Raw genomic sequence first — 21813 nt, 5'->3', positions numbered from 1 at the left:
TGTTTAGCATGCTGCGCTGTCTTGCACCACTCACTTTAAGTGATAGAAGGAAGCAAATAAAGTCAATACCACATCAAGTCTGTAGGGCGATGAAGTGGTTGATTTAGTTACAGGTCTCATTAATAAAAGGCGGAGGAACACCCCTGTCAAGAGGTGCAGAAAATTACAGTGAGATTGGATGAATCATGTCCTTAATTTCTCATGGAAGGCAAAGAAGAGATGCATTTAGAGATGCTTTCATTTTGTCACTTGGTTCGTAGTGTGGATTTTAAAATCCTGTCAATTCCCAATCGTCCCCTCCTTGTTTTTTATTTATGGTTGGAAATTTATGAACCGAATCCTTAGAATGAAGTATCCTTTACCAAAAATGAACAAGAATATCTCTGTTTTAGGACTCTGATGCGCTTTTAAAGTCTCTTCACAAAACAGTTCTACAGTTTGTGTAATACGACAGTCAAGACGCGTTAAAAACAGACGCACTCAAGAAAATCCGTCTGTAGTTTTTTTCATCAACAATCAGCGAATGCAGCGAATGCTGTCTGTCAAATTAATTCAAACTAACAATAAAAGTGTAATATGAACAAAACGAATACCGTAAACTTAAAATAATAGCCCAGGCTTTTATTTTCCCATATCGTCGAAATGCACCAGCTTGTTTTTGAGACAGGCGTCTATGAAACGGTCTTCATCATTTAGTGTTGAGATGAGTCTCTGATCTCTAAAAATCTCCAAATGCTCCACGTGAAACTGCGGTCTTCCAACCTTTTACTATCATGTCAAATGATTTGAATAATATGTGCGAGAAAGAGAGAGCAAAACAGCGCTCGTTTGTGTTGTTTGAAGACGTGAGAGTGTGCGCAGCCGCGGCACAACTCACTTTCTGGAGGTATACCGCCCCCATCTGTTATGTAATATGAAATATGATTTGATTTTATGTGCAAGATGGCACCTTTAAAAGAAATTAAGTCCATGCCAGGATTTTTCTCCATATAATGCACTTTACTGGCAACCAAACGGTTCAAAGTCCAAAAGACAGTTTCAGTGCAAACTGCAAACTGTTCAAAGGGCTTTAAACAATTCCAGACGATGAATAAAGGTCTTATCAAGCGAAACGATCTCATTTTTTTAAAAAATAACAAAGTTTAAATTTTATAAGCTCAAATGCTCGCCTTGCTCTGTTCTGTGATGCGTGTTTGTGACTCTCCTGTTTGAACTCGTTTATCAAAATGAACAAATATTTTTTGGTATCATTTGGTTCATTCAACAAACGAAATGAACGAATTGACTCGGAAAAAGATTTGTTAATTTTAATGCACGAGTTCGAACAGGAGAGTCACGAATGCGCATCACAGAACAGAGCAAAAGCCCTTTGACAGTTTGCAGTTTGCACTGAAACTGTCTTTTGGACCTTGAACCGTCTGGTTCCCATTGAAGTCCATTATATGGAGAAAAATCCTGGAATGTTTTCATCAAAAACCTTAATTTCTTTTCGACTGAAGAAAGAATGACATAGACATCTTGGATGACAAGGGGGTCAGTAATTATCAGCAAAAGTTTTTTTTTTTTAATCGGCTGTCGATGGACATCTTAAACTAACAATCAAAGACTTCAGATTTTAGCCAAGGATCAGAGGTATCTTTTAGGATTTAGTACATTTGTAAATTGTAAGTTTGCACCTGGCTCAAGTCATTCTATTTAGTAATACATTTATTAAGTAATTAATTGTTCATAATTTACTTTAACAAATATCTTTCTGTCTTCAGTTTTCTCACTTACTCTTGATGAGGTCAAGGGGTGTAAGCTTGGTGAAGAAAACTGGCCACAGATCAATGTGCGAAGTCAACTTTCTCAGAGAGAGAGAGAGAGAGAGAGAGAGAGAGAGAGAGAGAGAGAGAGAGAGAGAGAGAGAGAGAGAGAGAGAGAGAGAGAGAGAGAGAGAGAGAGAGAGAGAGAGAGAGAGAGAGAGAGAGAGAGAGAGAGAGAGAGAGAGAGAGAGAGAGAGAGATTGGGACTGAAATTGAGATCAGGCTATAGAAACAGGGGGATAATGGTGTGATTGGTCCTCTTACCCGCTTCATAGTCATCCTCTCTTCTGTGAGAAAAAAAGGAAGAAAATGAGAGTGAAGTCTGAATAGATTAAAATCAATGTGTCTACCTGCTTTTTTATTTTTGTTCATTATTAATCTGGGGCTGAGATGCTTCTCCAGGGAGATATGGGAGAAATGGGATTTACTTGCAGGGTCTCCTGTGTGCCATTTCTAAAGATGGTTTGAGCAGCACAAATGAAATAAGCACTGAGGAGCAAAGAGACAAAGAATTGTAACATTCCAAGATCTCAACTTTTCTTAAAAAAAAGGACATGACTGATTGACTAATTAATCATACAGGACATTCCAGAATAACTTCTGCCTTGTGGAAGAAAGTGACATCACTCAAATCAAAATAGTGCATCCAGACTGGAATGTTTACTCCTCTAGAGAAGGATGGGATGAAGAACAAAGCTTTTATTTGGTGAAAACAATATTGCATCATACAGCACAGGGACACAGCAAATTTTGTGTGCGCGCGTGTGTGTGTGTGTGTCACTTATAAACAGTAGCATTTGCCATTTCTTTTAACCCAATATAGAATTAGAAAATAAAAAGATATTAAAGAAATTAGTGTTTTAAGTAAGTCTTACAAACTGATCCGAGATGAATAGGGGGCCGTAAAACAGACTGTAATAGAAATTGTTGTGTCTCTCCAGTCAATTATGGAAATGCAATCCACAATCATTACAAAAAATCCCTTCGACAGAGTGACAACATGGGATATTGTACAGTAGTCAGCTGGACATCATCACAAAATAAACCCTGACAGTGTGATTAGGACATGCTGATATAAAAAAGAAAGATGTAGGAAATCAGTTACCTGGCACAGCAGTGATTTATACAATTTAGCGGTAAAATATTTGTACAATATATAATATGTCTGATGACATTTTCACAAGGTTTAGGCAAAACTTTTAGCGCATATCGCAGTCATCAATATGTTGAATACAGAGGCTCGCCAAGACAGGTGTTTCTATGCATAATAATACAATTTAATATTTATACTTCCAATTAGCCAGCGTGACATTGATGCAAGACCTGCTCTGCATAGCGGCTGAGCAGATTATTAGATCTGCAATGGAGCTAATGTAGAATTATTCAGTACGTAGATGCGTTACATGCTCGTCAAGGCCAATTATTAATCCACATGTTCTTTTATAGGGATCTCTTTTATAGAGCACAATAAAGACCACGCAAGATCCAAGCAAAGTGACTGAGGGCCAAAAGAAAAACGGGCATGACTACAGAAGACTGAATTAGCCAGAGCGTGTTGCTCTAATCCGTACTGTATAAAATGGAGCCTGTCTTATCAAGATTGGAGATAGGCACTTAGAGTAAAGTAAAATGAGTATCAGGCATGAGTAAGCCTGATTAAGCCGGAATAAGCCTGCATAAGAAGAGATGAGATGGGCGTAAAGCATCAGAGTGGGCTGAAGGATCAGGGTTGAGACAGGGCAGCATGCATTATGGAAGAGAGAGATCCTTAAGCTCAGTGGATCAGGCCTGCCCTGACAGAGAGAACAGACTCATATATATATATGTATATGTATATATATATATAAACTCACAGACAGACACATAGCTTAGACACTTACACATTGTCTGAATATATGCTTAAATAGTCTGGCAGCAGGATCTCTTTCTCAAACACAAAGATAGGCAGAATCCTCAAACACTGACAATGACTGCATACATTTACTGTGAGGGTGGACTGACATATATTTTGGGTTTGAAATAAGGTCTCTAAAGGCACTACCTTATTCTTTTCTTTCCTTTCTTCCTTGTTATTCGTTTTTACACTTGGCATACAAAACCATCATCATACCTACTGATAAGAAAATTCACATATCTCTTTAATATCTCAATAGTTGTATTGCAAGCAGCTGAGAGCATAATGGTAATATGATTTTTGTCCTTTCCGTCATATTCCGTCGAATGACATCTTGGAGCCAAACTACTCTTTACACAATCTATCTATGCAACTAATTCAAAAACATAAATCCTAACTTCCAACCAGTGTTTATTATACTAAAAAAAAAACCTGATGTAAATCAAGCAAATTAATCAACCATTTTTTTATCAATCTGTACAAATTTGATTTGCTAAAATGAATCAAACTTGGCAACGCTACAAAAACCAGTCCATCTTGGCGAATCATCAACAACAACAAAAGGCACAACTAAAACGGTGTCTACTCTTTGAACCTACCTCAGGTTCAGAGACACTTGGCACTCCAGAGACAAGTCTCAGTTATATGTCTATGCCCTGGAACAGATGGAGGTGAAGACAAGAGGTCACATGACTATTGGTAGTGTGAGATGGCATCAGTTGACTTGGACACAACTGGAAATGGGAATTAATTTTCTTGGTTGTGGTTCATGTTGCCCCAACTCACAAGGTCTCTGCAACCCATAAACGTGGAAGTGATTCTGTCTCTGGTGTAGTCAGAGAGCTTCTGTACAGCATGAGGATGTTTCCTAGAAACGAATGTTTCTTTTGGGGGAGTTTTTGCTTTGAACCTGACCATGCGGATACAATGCAGCTCAGGCCTATGGCTCAGAGACACAGACCAAAAAGAATTTAGAGCTCATCAGATAATAAACAATACATCAAAGCATCATTGTTTTCTGACACTCTGCAACACACACACACACACACACACTCACACACAAACTTGTGAAGTGTCACATTCAACTGTTTGATCCAAGGTATGAGAGCTCTTGTAGGATTATCTGTGTATGAGATGTTTTCAAATAGATCATTACCATCCCGTAATTACCAGTTACGCCCACTCTGGGGGTCTTCACCTATCCATGAGCCCACATAAGGAGGCTTCTCTTCCACCTCCACAACCCTCTATATACTGTGTGATACACACTTTCACTAACACTATTTTATCTAACAACATCCTTCTTTCCTTTTGGACTTTCATCCCAAAACCTCTTCCACTCTCTGCTGAATTATTATTTTCTATCTGTTCATGGCTTTGCTCAATAAATAAGATGTTAAAATGTATTAAAGTTAATTTTAAAATGAATGTGGCTTGCACTCTTCCCCCCCCCCTCTCTCTCTCTCTCTTAGTCAAATTGGCTCTGGGAGTCCTAGAGATCTCCTGTAAAAACAGATTATACTCTAACAGCCATAAAGGGATCAAACCATTCCCACAAAATATATAAAGCAATATAGCGAACCAGTGAGTATAGAGGAGAGGTCAGATAGCAGAGATTTATTCCTGTTGACGTGAGTCTAATGTGGCCTGGACATTTTTATCTATGACGCTTTTCTGTGGGTGAATGTTGATTCTAAGTGCTAATGTTTCCTTTTTAGCAGTTCTTTTTTTTCTGCTTTCAATTCAGACATTCAAATAATGCTATATTGCAAGGCAAGCACTGCATTAGAATTCCTGTGCTGATATTTCAAACACATTCTATTATTATTCATCTTCTCAACAGTTTCAAAACAAATCAACATACATTCCATAATTTGACTCCATTCAAACTTTGTTTTGCAGATTTCAGCCTTAGGTGTGCAGCACATTTTGGCTTCTTATAGAAATTTAAAACAAAAAAAAACATTTTTTGCAAAAACAGTCTAAACCCTAAGCATAAGTAAACGTCAACACTGTTCTTTTGCTTCCGTGCAAATGCCGCTATTTCCTTTGGGAAATGCAAATCTAGTTTCTATTCAAATTCCTGTCTGTGTAACCTCCTCTCTCTTAAAATGTCATCATCTCTATTATACTTCCACTAACTGGCTCACTCTTGCTCCTGTTTTCTTTCCTCCAGCTGGCTCTAAGGCAGGAAGAGACCCCCTCGTCAGCTTCTTCCTTCCCCTCATCTACGTCAAAGGCCTCCTCCCCAGCAGACTCCTCCAAAACTCTTGGCGTTCTGGGATCTCAGGGTTCGATTTCACCCCTGAGCCGCTGGGTGATGCACAGCCGTGGCCGAGCTGCCAACACGTCCACAATGGAGCTGCCCTATCGTTCTCCGGTGCCCTTTTCCAAACAGGAATTTTGGGAAATGCTGGGTAGCGACCTCCTCAAAACGGACACGGATGAGTCCGGGAACTCCCGTGTGAAGCGCCGCCCCCCGATCGTCAAAACAGGCAAATTTAAGAAGATGTTTGGCTGGGGCGACTTCTACTCTAACATCAAGACAGTGCGCCTCAACCTGCTCATCACGGGTAAGATCGTTGATCACGGGAACGGCACCTTCAGCGTCTACTTCCGTCACAATTCCACCGGCCAGGGGAACATCTCCGTCAGCCTGGTACCTCCGGTAAAGGCTGTGGAGTTCGACTTGGAGCGGCAGAGCGTGGTCTACCCCAAAGACTCAAAGATCTTCAACTGCCGCATAGACTATGAGAAGGTGGACCGCAGCAAACGCACCTCGCTCTGCAACTACGACCCCTCCAAGACCTGCTTCCAGGAGCAGACACAAAGCCATGTGTCCTGGATCTGCTCCAAACCCTTTAAGGTCATTTGTATCTACATTTCATTCTACAGCACAGACTACCGACTGGTGCAGAAGGTCTGTCCAGACTATAACTACCACAATGAGATGCCCTACCTACCCTCGGGGTAGAGCTGTAGGGAGCAGTTGACTAGAGGAACGAGGAAGGCTGGATGGGGGAAGGTGTTAGCATATGAGGGATTGGTTCTATTACGGACACAAAGATGAATGCGAAATGCTAATTTGGGACGGGTTTTAAGCTAAAGAGCTAAAGAGTCTTCAGAAACTTATCATTGAGCTGTTATGGACTACCTTCTCATGACCTGAACATCACAGGTGGTTCAAAAGGTGAATGTACAGTATATAATTTGCTGCAGTTGATGTCCTGAAGAACCTCTAAATCAACCTGGCAAATGTGAACTGCAAAAATACATATATGCAAAACCAAATGGTCAGGCCCAGCTGCTCAGTGTGGGAGGGTCTGCTGCATCAGTCCGAGTCCCTGATTGGCTGCGCTAATCAGTGCTAAGTGTTAAAGCCTTCTATTTATTACCCAGGAGCAAGAAATCATACTGGTCACCACAGGCTGCTATGCAGAGGTGGAAGAGTTTGCTGATTTGGTGTACGCTCTTAAAAAATGTTCTTTTTTTTTCTCGCAACTATGGTTCTTTAACATCCATGGACCCATTGCACAAAAGGTTGTTTAAAATGAATATTTGTTCTTCAAACTAAGAAAAAAATAATAATTGAAGAACTGTTCACTGATTGGTTCTTTAGGGAACCAAAAATTGTGCCATTTCTGTAAACCCCCATTTATAATATTTGTTTTTTAGGAGTGTAGGTTATTTTTCCAAAAAAATAAACACATTAGCTCACACAATACATTTACACACAACATGCATTAATGACACCTCAATTTTTCCACCTCTGCTTAAAAAAATGTCACCGAAAGAAAACTGAAGAAAAAAAAACCTTAATATCAATGAAAATAAAAAAGGGGGCAGAAAGCACTTTAATTAAAAATACAGCCCTGAAAAGGAGATGTTGAGTCTGCATTGAGCCCAATCTCTCTATTGTTCCGACTGTTACGGAAGAGCAGAAAAGAGGTTTTGTTTGGTCAGGATTCCTGACTTTGTGCTGTGATAACTGTTCTTTTGAACGCACGATTGCTTTGTCCTTGTCTGAACATTCAGTGACAGTCAGCTGGTTTATCGTTGAGAAAAAAAAAAAACAAGTTAATTTTGCATAATTTAATCACACTGTTAAATGGGAGAGCTTGCAGTACATTTTGAGAGTTACCTGGCAAAGGTCTTCTCTGGATGTAAAATTTCTACATTACATGAACATAATTCAAGCTGACCTGCAATGAACACCCTGTTTATAGACAAATTATTGTGAAGGAAATTGATATAGAATTGAATTTTAAAAGTAAATTTAGGTCAAACAAGGGCAGACCAGCCAAAATGAACACAGGTGTCAAGCCAAGCCACCTTTATTTAAATAGTGCTTTTTACATTACAGATTGTATCAAAGCAGCTTCACAGTGATACTGAAATCATCAGGGGGAGAAATGAGGGAAGAGGAAAGACAGAGAGAAAGGATGGAAGGTAAAAAACAGCAGTGGGTGTCGTGACGTCTGCAGTGACGAGCAGGTGTGCATGACAGAGTGAAGAGGAGAAAGAGGATATGAAAGGTGACTCACAACATGAGCAAACTAACAGGAGATGGACCGGGAACAAACAGATGAGGAAGGGACCGAATGAATATAGAGGAGGAGAAGAGGAGAGAATCATGAAAAAAAACAAAAAACTGAAAAACAAACTCAGGATGCTAAATAGAGTAACATAAAAGCACAATATGGAACATCAAAGTGTCATCTCACCGAGAGAGTTGGGGGGAAGAAGCTTTTTATGAGCCCACGAAGGAAAAAAAAAAAAAATCTTTGCCTGAAGTTAAATTCAGTGTGGTGAATATATCCCTGTGGGTTTCCGCGCAATTTAGAGAGTTACAAAGACGGAAATATCCTGCTGGATAAATCGGTTTAACCATGTTCTTAAAAGACATACTATTTATCTCCCTCTATTCTGAAATGTATTGCTTTACAAAGAAATTTTAGAGGTCTGAAATTACCTGACAATAAACTTGTAGCATACAAGCTGGTAAAAAAAAAACACACGCATGAAGTTACAAAAACTTTAGACATCAAAGATAAGCTCATGATGGACGTTACAAGACATTAAACCTAGTATATGGTTTGATTATACATCATAGACATCGGACTAGCATTCTTACAGTCTGACTTAAACCATGCTGCAAATCGTTTTCTGTGACAGGCCTGTGTCTGATCTGTGTAATTGAACATTTGATCTAGACTGTGAGGCTTTGATTTGTTTCTGTTGCTTCCAAAGTATGCAACAATGTCAAAATGTTTGGCCAGTCTGGTCATATGAAGTTTGCCTCAGTCCAATTTTCAAGACAGACACATGTGCAAATAAAACGCCTCTGTGCCCAGGGCAGCATGTCTCGCTTGCCCTGCTGGTGAACTGAGCGCTGGGGCTCTCGCTTCTCCCTCAGGCGCTGGTCTGGACTGAGCTTCCTAATCTTCTGCAGCTTAACTACACTACCGCCTGCACAGAAGTGCACGCACACAGAGAGAGAGATAGAGAGAGAGAGAAAGAGAGAGAGAGATGCTCCCCGTAATGGTGTAATCGCTCACTTGCAGGAATCTTTCATTCTCTTTTTTTCATTAGTTCTTTTTTTGCTCATTCTTTTTCAATTGTTCAACTTCATTGTTCCATTCATTTTCGTTGCTTTCAGTCTTACTCTTTTGTGCCTTCTTTCTTGTTTCTTTTTGTTCTCTTTCAGTCGTTCAACTTGATTTCATTTGTTTCATTCATTGTTTCTCACTCATTAGTTCATCCTTTTCAGTCATTCTTTTCCTTTTGTTTGCTCTTTGACATTTTTTCACATTCATTTGTTCGTTCGTTCAATCCTTTGTTACAATGCTTTTCTTTATTTGTTCAATTTCATTTTGTTTTCTTCCATTAATCCTTTTTTTCTCTCTTTCTTTCACTTTCTTTTCTTTATATCTTCCTCCTTTTGTTTTCTTTTGCTCTTTTTTTTTTTTGCTTGTTCCCTTCATTTGTTTGCTTCCTTTTTTCATCCCTTCTTTCTTTTGGTCTTTCTTTCTTGCTACCATCCTTTTTCACTTTCTTACATTGTCTTTCTTTCTTCTCTATTTTCTTTTTAGCCAGGAAACATCTTCAGCAAACCCCTAGTGGTTCCCTTCACTCTTCTTATGATCACAGGATACTTCAGAATAGATCCCTACTTGTTCAACACTCACAGTTAACAACAGAACATTAAGTGTTCCCCTGGTGCTCATACGAGAGTTCGCTGACTATTGTGTGTCTATATTAAACCACTGAACATGAGCACAACAGTGCTGCATAAAAACATACCATTTAGAAATCAATTTTAATTTGCTTCAACTTGCTTTCAGGTAATAGTCCCACTTTGAATGCTACTTGCCCACAAAGCTAGCTGCAATCTGTTACCCATACATAACGCAGCCCCCTACAGGAATAGTTACCATTATATCCAAGGGAAATGCCGCCAAAACAACTCAGAATCTCCCTCTGACTGCAGAAGAGGGATAAGAAGACTACACTGTCACGCACTGCTGGGTGTTGCCAAGGCAAGGATAAAAGTTGAAGTGGAGGAACTCTTCAGTTGTCATAGCGACGGGCTCCTTGGCTGGCCTGTCGGGCTTGGACGGAGCATCGGACACCTGGTCAATCCGTAGAACCAGAACTGAGCTAGCAGCCTCTGTAAGCAAGAAATTGTATAATGAAATGTGGTACAAAATGTACTGAACAGACATACTGCATATATATATATATATATATAAATAAATGGATATTTCTAAATATATATATGAGAAATATATATGAATTCAAATACAATAATCCAGCTCCCGGAGACTGGATGAAGCTGTATTACATGTCAGACATACAGTGGACTTTTCTCTGGTTCATTTGAGGTTTGCTGTTTTATTTCTCTATTTTTACATTGTTTATTTTACGTGTGTGTCATATAGTGTATGGATGACAATGGTGGCATTTATTGTGGTTTTCTGACATCTGACAAAAAAAAAAAACTGAATAAATTAGAAGGAAAGCACTGAGTTCAGAGGGCTAAAGTGACTGTCGTCTCAGGTCTCATCTTGTTTTGACTGCTGATTGACAGAGGGGATGACATGACTACGACATGAAAGTCTATGTTATCACTCTCTTTGCATAATTGTTTTCAGTGCCCATGGCAAGAAGCGGGGAAAACAGGAGGCAATATTCCACAGGGACACGGAGAAAGAGGTGGAATGAGAGAAAGAGGTGACAGAACTATTGAAACGGTGCAACTATACAATAAAATAATAATACACTTTGTGTCACCGTGAACTCAAAATGTCTTCTCACTTTCGTTCATTCCTTTCTGTCTGAAACTGTGGACATAATTGGCATTAAATATGTCCAGAATCACAATTAAACCTGACATTCCATAAAATGCAAATGAGCTTGAATTATGTCGTCATTAAGCAGATTGATTACAATGCTGTATCTGACAGCAACTCCCGTTCCATTTTGTTCTCTTTGTCTTTATATATGTTGTTTCAAGCCCCTAACCACCCTCTGCTCTCTTCACTTTTTCTTTCTTTCCTCTCATCCCCCAATCCGGCCTCTTGCACAACCTGCCTGAGGATAACCTTGGAGAGAGTGATGAAACCGCCATTTGGGCTGTGAGCTCCAGCTCAACCCAACGTTAATAACATAATTCAAAACAAACCAGCGGTGGCGCCCCACAACACATTAGACAGCAAGGGAGAACATAACGGAGAGAAAAGCATAAGAAAAGGACAGATAAGTGAAAAATAAGAGGGCATATAAACAACGGAATGGCAATTGAACATAGTTAAAATATTTCTGAAAATGTACGCTATGGAAAAAAAAAAGACAGAATATCAGACCACTAGCTTTGGTTATTGCCTTTTGCATAAGCCTGTAAGATCATGTCATGGCCTAAGGTCATAAATATTGGCCTGTATATTAAATGAATAGCCTGTGCATCTGAGGAAGAGAGCAAATGTAGGCATTATTATTTGTTTCTGTCTTCTTATTGTTATTTTGTGACCTCATAAGTTGTTTTCTCCAAATCTCAAAGATGTCCTTGAATTCGGCTTGTTATTCTTAACGATCTTCTTGTATCTAGTTCTGGAGGTCACAAAAGGCATGTCTTAGTGAAATACAAAAGCTGCTCCATGTCTGGCAGTGATGAACCAGTTCAAATTTGGTGTCTGACACTTAAGGAGACTTTACTATCATAAAAACTTTAGTAAATATGTGGTCAGTTTTATTGTCAACTTAAGAAACTGAGATGTGGTTTGTGGTTTGTTTGTAAACTAGGGCTTTCGTACAATAGGGCCTACACATATTCAACGCATTCTCACCCCAAGGCATCACCTTTTGACCATGCTTCAATATTCAACACTTTAGGCACCCTTTAGCATCAGTTACATGACACGATCCTACGGCGGGTAGGTTTAGGTCTGGGGTATGAGGGTTACACGCGATCCTAGGGCGTCATCTAACTGACGCTAAAGGGTGCCTAAAGCGTCAGATATTGAAGCATGGTCAAAAATGCTTTGGATAATTTGATGATGATAATAAGTAAGATAAATAAGAAAGATAATAAGTTTGATTATAAGTTTTTTGCATGTAACATAAATTAGAAATATGTCATCACACAATTAATATACACGAGCAAACCGGATAAGTTTTATAGTTAAAAAAAAAATGCCATGCCAATGGAGTAATGTACCTGGCCTTATATGATTTTGAAGTTCATCAAGAAACATAAAAAATTCTGATATTTAAATAAATAATACCACAAAATCAGTCCATACACCATGAAGCCAAACTGAATAATTAGTACAGGTTATAATGATACACACATTTGCTGGCTGGGACTATGGGTTGAGAACAACATACAGAGGATGATCATGGACGGTGTGTCCACTGGCTAAAGGAATCTTTCATGTCAAAACCTCTATTGGCAGCATTTGTGCATTTGTGGCATAATCCATTAAACAACAGAAATAAAGGCTAGTTCCTGGTTATTTATTAAATAAATAAATAAATATGTTTAATATGAAAATACAGAGAAAGTAAACTGCATGATAAATAAATTAGAAATAAATCAGTAGCAAAATAAAAAGGTGCAAACTAATTAAACAGTAAAATATAAAAACTCAATAAAAAAGGAAAAAAAAAATCACTTGGATGTATACATTAAAATACACAGTTTGAAAAGAATATTCAAAAGATTAATATTATGCATGTTGGCATGAGTCACTTCCTGACCTTGAAGTGGAGCTTCACTTTGCATTTGGTGACAAATATCCAAAAATTGTATAAACAAAGATAATTGAAACGTGCTGCCAAATGAAAAAGTTTGACTTAAATAATTAAATAATATATACAAATAATAAAAAGCTTCTAATTCATTGATGCTGCTTCTACAAATGTACATTTCAAGCTTCACAATTCTGGTTTGGATGGATGGTGTCAAGAATCTGGGAGATTACCCTATTTATACATCTTGTTTATGAACTGTGATATGGTGGAATATAGATCGACAAATCTGGGAATACCAGACGGCTACGAGAACGCAGAATCCAGCAGTGTTGGGCTGAGTGCTCTTTTTCCTTTGCCACGAACCGTTGGCCTGATTTTCATAACGAATCATTAATATTGATGTGCTCTCTCTAGTTTAAGATCCAACCTGAAGAATCCACAAAAAGCTTCTCGAATACTCAACGAAAAAAAGGCACAAACGAAAAGCAGTCCAATGCAGGAGAAAAGAAAGAGGGAGAGAATGAGCAAGAAAAAGGATGAGTAGGACGACGAAGACCTCCATGTCTATGAAAACCAATTAGGAGAGCAGTTACCTGGAAACCAAAAGAGTCTAGAGGCTAGTCATTAGCATAGCTCTGCTCATCAAATTCAAATATGTGGGAATATATTTTTTCTGTCTTGTTCTTTCGGTAACAATATTTTGCCTCAGAACTGTCAGCAGCAGACACAGAAATCCTGCACACAGACACATTGGAAGTGTTTCCATGTACAATTTTAATAGCATTTCTAGACCGCCACGACGCTCAACAACAGAGATTAGCACAGCCGGGGCTCACAAAGATACAGTCACTAATAGCACACAATCCAACAGCTACTCAAAACCCTTCCTCAATACTCAATATTACTCAAACTCATACTGGAAGATGGAGAGAGAGAGAGGTGGTTTAGCTGGCTAGAAAGCGAAATGGAAGGAGAGGAAAACCAAAGACCTGATGAAAAAATATGAGAGCATGAGACAGAGAGAAAAAAAAAAATTAAAGAGCATCTGTTAGGCTGATAGGAGTAAAAGAAGAAAAACAGCCCCAGGGGCCAGAATAAGATGACATGAACAAACTAATCATTCTAATTGAATTAGAATAATCTCTCACAGACCTTGCAAATTAAATTAATGACCAGATTATACAGTGCGAGTACAATATAGCACTGCTCTAAAAACTCCATCTCACAACGGTTGTAATAAGATGAATCAAATTGTAATGATGGAGGTTTTAATTTTGTTGTCAAAATATTTGTAACCGTTTTCTTTTCACAGTTTGGAACAGCAACATCTTGATGAAATAAAATGAGTTATCTTAAAACAGCTTCATTAATAATTTCTATTTTAAAGAGAATTTTGAGGAAATGTATTTATGTATTTATTACCATAATATTAGCCATTAGACCTAGGTTTCTAGATATTGTATTAGACTCTTTTTTTTTTAAACGCTTGACTATCAGCGACTATCAACGTAGGTTAAGATTTGAGAGATGCCGGACTGACTCCTCAAATGTTTCATTCTCTTTTTTTTCTTACAGCAAATGTGTGTTTGTCTCCACAGTGTAACACTACCTTTCACCTTGAATCAATGACTTGGTCTGTTTTTAATGATCTGGCTTGACAGAATCTCCTCCAGAGACTACAGAGGAAGCCAACCAAACGCATAACAAAGCCTTGAACAATTCCTGTGACTCAGACACTTTAAAATAATTAAGCACTTGTTTGGGTCTACATCCAGATGCTGAAAAGACAAATGTAAACTGATACTTTAAAATACAAAACAATGAGCAATGAGAGGCTATTACAGTGATTTTGAAACCGGTAATGGGTTTCTTGGGCATGATTCACAATGGAGTGCCTAAAATCACTGTGATTCACAGAATCGCATGGCATATTTATCATAGAACTCCAGCAATACATTTTCCACACTATAAGTAATATTCATTAGCATAACCGTAGGCTCTTTATGGCTGCCAAGCAAAGTAACAACTTGCCAATTCAATTTAGAATGTGTGATCACAGGTAATGTTAATTTAGTTCATCCGATTACAATTTATTCTGAATGATCTACTGTGAAAGGTGTTTCCTGATGCAGAATTCCCTATTTTTAAAGCAATCCTCCTTTATACGCACCAAGCTTTACATTCTTTTAGACACAGAACATATGATACATACCACACACCTACATGCCTCCAGACATACAAAGCTAAAAGAGGCATCACGAGTCGATCATTGTGACAGCAGAAGAGATCTCTCTCTCTCTGTGGGGCAGCTGTAAAGGACATCTCCACTTCAGAGTGAGGTGCCGTGAATCAGAGGAAGTGATTTAAATTCACTGACGGGACTTTAAATACCAGCCAGGGATCATAGCGGTGCCCTTTGGCAAAGTAATTATTCACTCGACTAAAAGAAGCCTAGGTGTGTGTGTGTGTGTGTGTGTGTCTGAAAAAAGAGATACAAGGAATTTTTTTTTTATCTGAGTGAAAGGATTTCTATTTAGGATGTGTTTATTTTCAGGTGGTTTTATGTGAATGGGTATTTACCAGCCCGTTCTCATCCCAAGGCGTCATATAATGACGCTTTTGCCAATGCGTAGACATCCAACATGGGCCAGAAGGCGCCTCCTAGAGGTCTAACCCTACCCCAGATCTAAACCTACCCAGGGGTGGCTCGCCCATAGAGGGCGCTGGGGCGCCGCCCTCCCTCCGACCTGTCTGTCTGTTTTTTTAATATATATTATAATTTATCATTTTGAAAAATAATCTGTGTTAATTATATGCTAATAATGGTTTTACTTTGAAAAGTGTTTTGAACTCACCAGAATGATATTTGCATTCACTTTCGTTACTTTTATCATGTTGGTGTAGTAGTATAGCCAATAGGCTGTCTTCTCAGGGCGCCAGTTCGCTCAGCCCCACAGTGCTGGAATTTAAGCCAATGGTTCCCCGGTTGCTATGCAAAAAAGTTTATATTTCGCCAATCAGCGCCGTTAAATTTTATGGTTTGGGGGCGCTGAAAATATCGCCCACAGTATCAGATTAGGGGAGTGCACCGTGCACGCGCACCACGGGACATTTTTTTTTTTACCTCAGATGAGAGAAGAATGGCAGCGCCAGTGACGTCGAGTGGAAATAATGTAAAGTTAGTCGTGGGAATTGATCTGTCTGTCTCTGTCACTCACTCACTCACACACACATAAACACTGTTTCACACACATTTGATATTAAAATAGTTATAGGAATATTAATACCTGTGTGTTTGCTTTGTTTTTGATGTTTTTAAGTTCTGAGATAGATTACTGTGTTTCATACTAGTTAAAATCAACTTTCTTCTCATACTTGGGTGTTACCCTCAAGAACGTTGTCCCACCCTCTCTTTCAGAGCCTTTTCTCTCTCTCTTTCTCTAGTATCAACACATTGTTATCCATTATCCAATTGTCAATTTGTCAAAAATATGTAGTCTACAGCTGGGGATTGATTAAACTAGATTGTTGTATTACTTTTTTTTTTTTTGTATTACCTATATTATAATTTATCAATATTATGCATTTGCACTTTTTCTGTCAGCACACAGAGCATAATAAACATGCAACTTGTTCATTATCATTAACTGTCAAACTGTTATTATTATTATTGTATTATTTGACCATTGGTATTGACTGGTTTAAGTTATTTTATTGGTATAGGTAAGGGCATGGCCTAAGGCCTAAAATGCACCAGAATGCAGGAAATCACATCTACTAAATAAAAATTTTTTTGGGGGGGAACCCCCAGACCCCCCACTTATTCAGCCCCCCCCCCCCAACCCCCCCCCCCCCCCCCCCCCGACAATAATTTTCACCAGCCGCCACTGAACCTACCCATAACCGAAGCGTGTTATATTGACGCTAAAGGGTGCCTACTGTATGTGCGTGAGACGTCTTGGGATGAGAATGCATTGTATTTATCCACTCTACAATCAATGAATGTTTGTAGGTAAGTGAACCACATCAAAAACTGCACTAGTCTGGGGTTGGTAAGACTTTTATAAGCTCACTAAGGCTGCATTTATTTGAAATACACCAAAATAGTAATAATGTAAAATAAGAGTGCAATTTTAAACAACTGTTTAAACATGATCACATGATCCTCCAGAAATCATTCTAATTTAAAAAGAAAGAAAGAAAGAAAGACATATACAACATAGAGAATGAATAATTGAATTTCAGATAAACAAAAAAAACAAACAAATTTGTGAAATGAACAACTGAATAAAATAAAGAAGAAAATGGAATAGAGGTGGGGAGGGAGGGAGGGAGGGAGGGAAGGAAGACAGAAGAAAGAGAGAGGCAGAAAACAGAGAAAGTCAGACAATGTTTGCCTCCTCATCCCTCTATCTATATACTTTATATGATCATCTTTTATCATCAATCCATCCATCTCTCAGTCTAGTAAGCTCAGTGTCTCTTTGAATAAACATCCATAGAAAGACTACACATTCACAGTGACACTTCTTTCTTTCTCTCATCCTCTTCTATCTGTCAGCCACATTTGGTTTCTTTTGTTATTTTCCCCCACCCTCCTCAGGACACCCTATTTTTATTTACCTCTCTTTTGTTCCTTTCTCTCTCTCTACCTCTCTTTTATGAAATAAAGCGGCATCATTTGGGTAATAGTCAGAAACAGTGACAGCCCCACCGCCTGATGGGAAGTGACATTTATTGGGAAGCCGTCCTTCAGAGAGACATGTGACAGTTCCTCAGGCCACCACTTCCTCCACTCATGTCTCTCTCACTCTCTCGCTGTCTTTCTCTATTGTATGTGTGTGTAGTGATGGAATGGACTGCTACTGATATGAACACACTGACTGTGTATGTACAGTAAAGTCAGGGATAAGATACACTCATAGCATACTGTATGTACACTTTCATTCAAAAGTTCAAACACCTTAACAAATTCCTTGTGTTTGCACACACTTAGGGAATAAAGCTCATTCTGATTCTGATTATTAATCCAATAAGTACACAGTATGAATATGTGAAACAGTACTGTAAAATAAAGTGGCACCTACAGTATATATAAATAACTCCCAAACATGGTTACATTTCAAAAGATGTCAATAAACACAATGCTGACTACGCAAATTAATGAGATGAACAGACAGGCATAGCCCGTTCTCATCCCAAGGTGTCATTTAATTGACGCTTTTGACCATGCGGCAACATCCGACGCACATGGCACCCTTTAGCGTCAATACGAGACGCGCCTCCTAGTGGTTTAACCCTAACCCTACCCCAGATCTAAACCTACTAGAGTCATCTAACTGACGTTAAAGGTTGCAGTGTGCATCAGATTTAAACGCATGGTCAAAAGTGTCAGTTAGAAGATGCCCTAGGATGAGAATGCGCACTGTTCCAAAAGCTAGTAAGCTGCCTTGCTGCTACACAGACAGAAACCTAACCTCATAAGCATCTGATTTGGAGCACACTGCATATACGCAGCAACTCAGCACAAACAGCAAGCCACACACCGGAGACTCGACTCATTATTGATTTTAAGAGAGTTTGACATTAGCATGTTGCTAAGCTATCGGCAAAATACTCTAATGAGCATAAAATATATCACACACATATTGGATAAAATCCATTTTTAATTACACCGAACTGTTTGTTCTTCAATAGTTTTAAGTATTGAATGAAATGCAAGTTAATTTATAATCGACATTTCTCTTGCCTCATCTGTCATTTTGGACTTATTTTTTCACTTAGCTCGTCACAGTGCACAACAAGAGTTCTTTCTCTACAAAGCATACACGCAATGCTGACTTAGAATATAGCTAAAATGAAGTGTCTTAGAAAGCAGGATAATTAAGTTGCCTACCTTGTTGCCGTCGCATCTGGATCATGCCCATGATAAATGCCGTCTCTGTAGTTTAGGAACAGAAAAAAAATGTCAGGACAAAACAAGACAATAGAAAGGAATGGATAAAGAATTGAAAGTGTATTTTTGTGCTTTTTATGACTTAAGCAAACTTTCCGTGTTTATTTTATTACCTACGCACACAGTAGGGCCCTCAATTATTTCCCTCATAGCTTCTTCAAAATGCAGACTCAGCTTCCGCTCTGTCTTTCTCTACCCTCCTTCTACATCCCTCAATCAATCTTCATTTTCCCTCACTCTAGCACATTCGGTCCTCCCTCACCATTTTTCCTACTCTTTAATGGGCGACCATCAAAATCCCTCAAGTAAAACACTCCTCGTCTTATCTCTCCAGTCTTTCCCCATTAATTCCCTATGTTGGTACTCCTTCCTAATAAACTAGATTTCATATGATACCGTAGAATGCAGGACCGGCTCCATCTTAATAAACATAATGCTGTGCAAGAATGATAAAAAAAAAAGAATGATATGAAGGTGCATACAAAAAATTGTAAAGTCATGACAAGCAGCTTTGTAACGCCTAATGAAGCAGTTAGAAACCAACATGTTTGACTGCATAAATTTTGGTCGACCACCTGTGACAGGCACAGAAAACTGCAGCACATGCCGAGCACGTGCATCAGGATGTCTTCTTGACAATCTCTCAAAGTGGCATGACTCATTTTGAGAATAAGGCGAGTTGTCATAGGCTTCATGTGAAGGTGTGAAATCACATGGATGAGGAAAGACGCGTGTAAATGAGAGAAACAGAGAACATTTAGGTCAGAAAGACAGAGGGAAAGAATCAGAGCACATTAAAGGTGTTTTCACACCCACTTCCTTGCAGGGGTCTGAGAGCACTTTGCAAGAAATGGGGTTTAAAGAGTTAACGCTTCAAATTAAGTCAGGCAATGTTGACACACCGTTGAAACAGAGGAGGAGACAAGATGCTTATTGGAGTTTTAGGTAGATGATATATATATATCATTATATCACACATTTAATAAAAAGTCAAACAAGCAATGGAAACTTTGGTCTAATGAAAAATGGTGAAGAACAAAAGGCTATTAATACATTAATAATGACTTTTTCACCCTTTATTATCTCTTTATGACTAAATCATAGAATTTAGTGAGAATAATGATAAAACATGTTAAAATGTCACATTTGTTGATGTATTTTTACTTTAAAGTAAAAATACATAATTAAAGTTTTTACTTTAAAATGCTGTTTTAATTATTCTGATTTCTTTTGATTATTTTAATTTCTTCCATGTAAAGCACTTTGAATTGCCACTGTGTATGAAATGTGCTATATAAATATGCCTTGCCTGTTGCCTTGCCTAAAGTCAAAGAAGGCACCAGAAAAGTATATAATGGTCATAAAATACACATAATATGAGCATTTTTTTGTAAGTCACTAAATCAAACCTGCTTCATCCCTCCACCCTCAACGTACACAATCGCATGAGTCACAGCTCTTATCAACATCGGCTTTTTAGCATGCGGTCATTATTAAAGTATTATGTGTGAAGTGTTGCATCCGACATGGAGGATCAAGTAAAATAGATCCACAGAGAAATGAAGACAGTAGTGGAAAAACCAGACTCGCCACTTGATTTAAAAAGATTTAAACCTAACACTTCATGTGGTGACCAGCACATTCCAGGGCCCAGATTATGGCCCTCTCAAAAATGAACAAAAGTTTGATATTGATTGGATCTTGGTGAACTAACCCAAACAAACTCTCCAGCACCATCAGAAAAAGATGCTATCAAATTGCAATCTCCCCCTCATAGGAAAATAGCAGCCCCAATATAATCAGCTCATTCTCACCCCCAAGGCGTCACTTAACTGACGCCTTGGGAAGCATTTGGACATGCTTCAATATCTGACGCTTTAGGCGCCCTTTAGCGTCAGTTAGATGACGCCCTAGGATCGCGTGTACCCTACCCCCACCCCACACCTAAACCTAACCACGTCCTCTAACTGACGCTTTCCTTTAGCGTCAGTTAGATGACGCCGTAGGATCACGTCATGTAAGTGACGCTAAAGGGCGCCTAAAACGTCAAATATTGAAGCATGGTCAAAGGTGACGCCTTGGGGTGAGAATGCGTTGATATAATTTAATCATGAACACCTCAGTTCTATCTGTTACACGGTGGCAGGGAAGAGGAGAGTCAAGAATGTAAATGCATCAAAAATATATTCAAAACACAAAAAAATGATAATACAGAACAAACTGGAAAACAAGGAATGGGTAGAAATTATCTGCATAATTAGATAGGGTACAAAACTTCAACAGTTTAACAAACACGCAAAGACAACAACCATCAACAGACTATACTGAGACACTAGGGTTCACTGTATATACACAAGATGACAAGAGCAGCTAACAAGGGACAGGTGCGGGTAATTAATCACTATAGCAACAAACAAGGGTAACTATGGAAACAAACAAAGGAGCTAAGGAAACAAGGTAAACACAGGAAGTGAACCACAGGAACAATAGGAACAGGAAATCAAAAAAGGACAAGAATGTAACACTAGTCATTCTTTAATGACAGTTAGTTGACATCTGCAAATTATTGATAGTTCATTGATACTGTATGTAGTTGCAAAGTAACATAGTAGAATGTTTAAAGTGGACTATCAAAGTAAAGAGTAACCGATTTTAAAACAAAACAAACTGAAGGTAACTAGATGTTGGAAAGAAATGCAACAAGGAAAAAAGAACAGAGTAGAGAGGAAGAAGATGGATAAGAGATAGAGGTGAAGAAGAGTTGAGTGTAATTATATTCACAGTGTTATGAAGCATATACCCATTTGGACTCTACACACACGCACACACACAGCAGAGCTCATGCATTGTAAATCCTTTATACACTCACAGACTGGTGATCTGAAACAGAAACACTCCAGTTTGAA

The 21813-nt window shown here is 38.6% G+C and overlaps 1 protein-coding gene and 1 long non-coding RNA gene across 3 annotated transcripts in view; one reads left to right on the top strand and one right to left on the bottom strand.

Moving 5' to 3' along the window:
* Positions 1-10746, top strand: part of LOC120478282 (neurexophilin-1) — a 41327-nt gene extending 30581 nt beyond the window's left edge. Inside the window, exons 2-3 of one of the 2 annotated variants that reach the window (XR_016155096.1) lie at positions 5876-6889; positions 8063-10746. Coding sequence is in view for 1 of the 2 variants with exons in the window: in XM_039670101.2 (XP_039526035.2) it covers positions 5876-6673 (798 nt within the window). In the remaining variant the exon portion in view is untranslated. Of the gene's footprint in view, positions 1-5875 lie in introns of both variants that reach the window. The other variant, XM_039670101.2, reaches the window with a different exon arrangement.
* Positions 7791-19915, bottom strand: LOC148982002 (uncharacterized). Its single transcript, XR_016155097.1, has 2 exons — positions 18848-19915; positions 7791-10369 (listed from the first exon to the last, which is right to left on the bottom strand). It is a non-coding gene; the product is annotated as an uncharacterized LOC148982002 (long non-coding RNA).
* Positions 19916-21813: the final 1898 nt, after the last annotated feature.

This window comes from Pimephales promelas, chromosome 3, assembly GCF_988280905.1.
Source record: "Pimephales promelas chromosome 3, fPimPro1.hap1.1, whole genome shotgun sequence".
NCBI lineage: Eukaryota > Metazoa > Chordata > Actinopteri > Cypriniformes > Leuciscidae > Pimephales > Pimephales promelas.
Note: the sequence above shows the minus strand (reverse complement) of the source record. Positions and strands in the feature narration are given on the sequence as shown.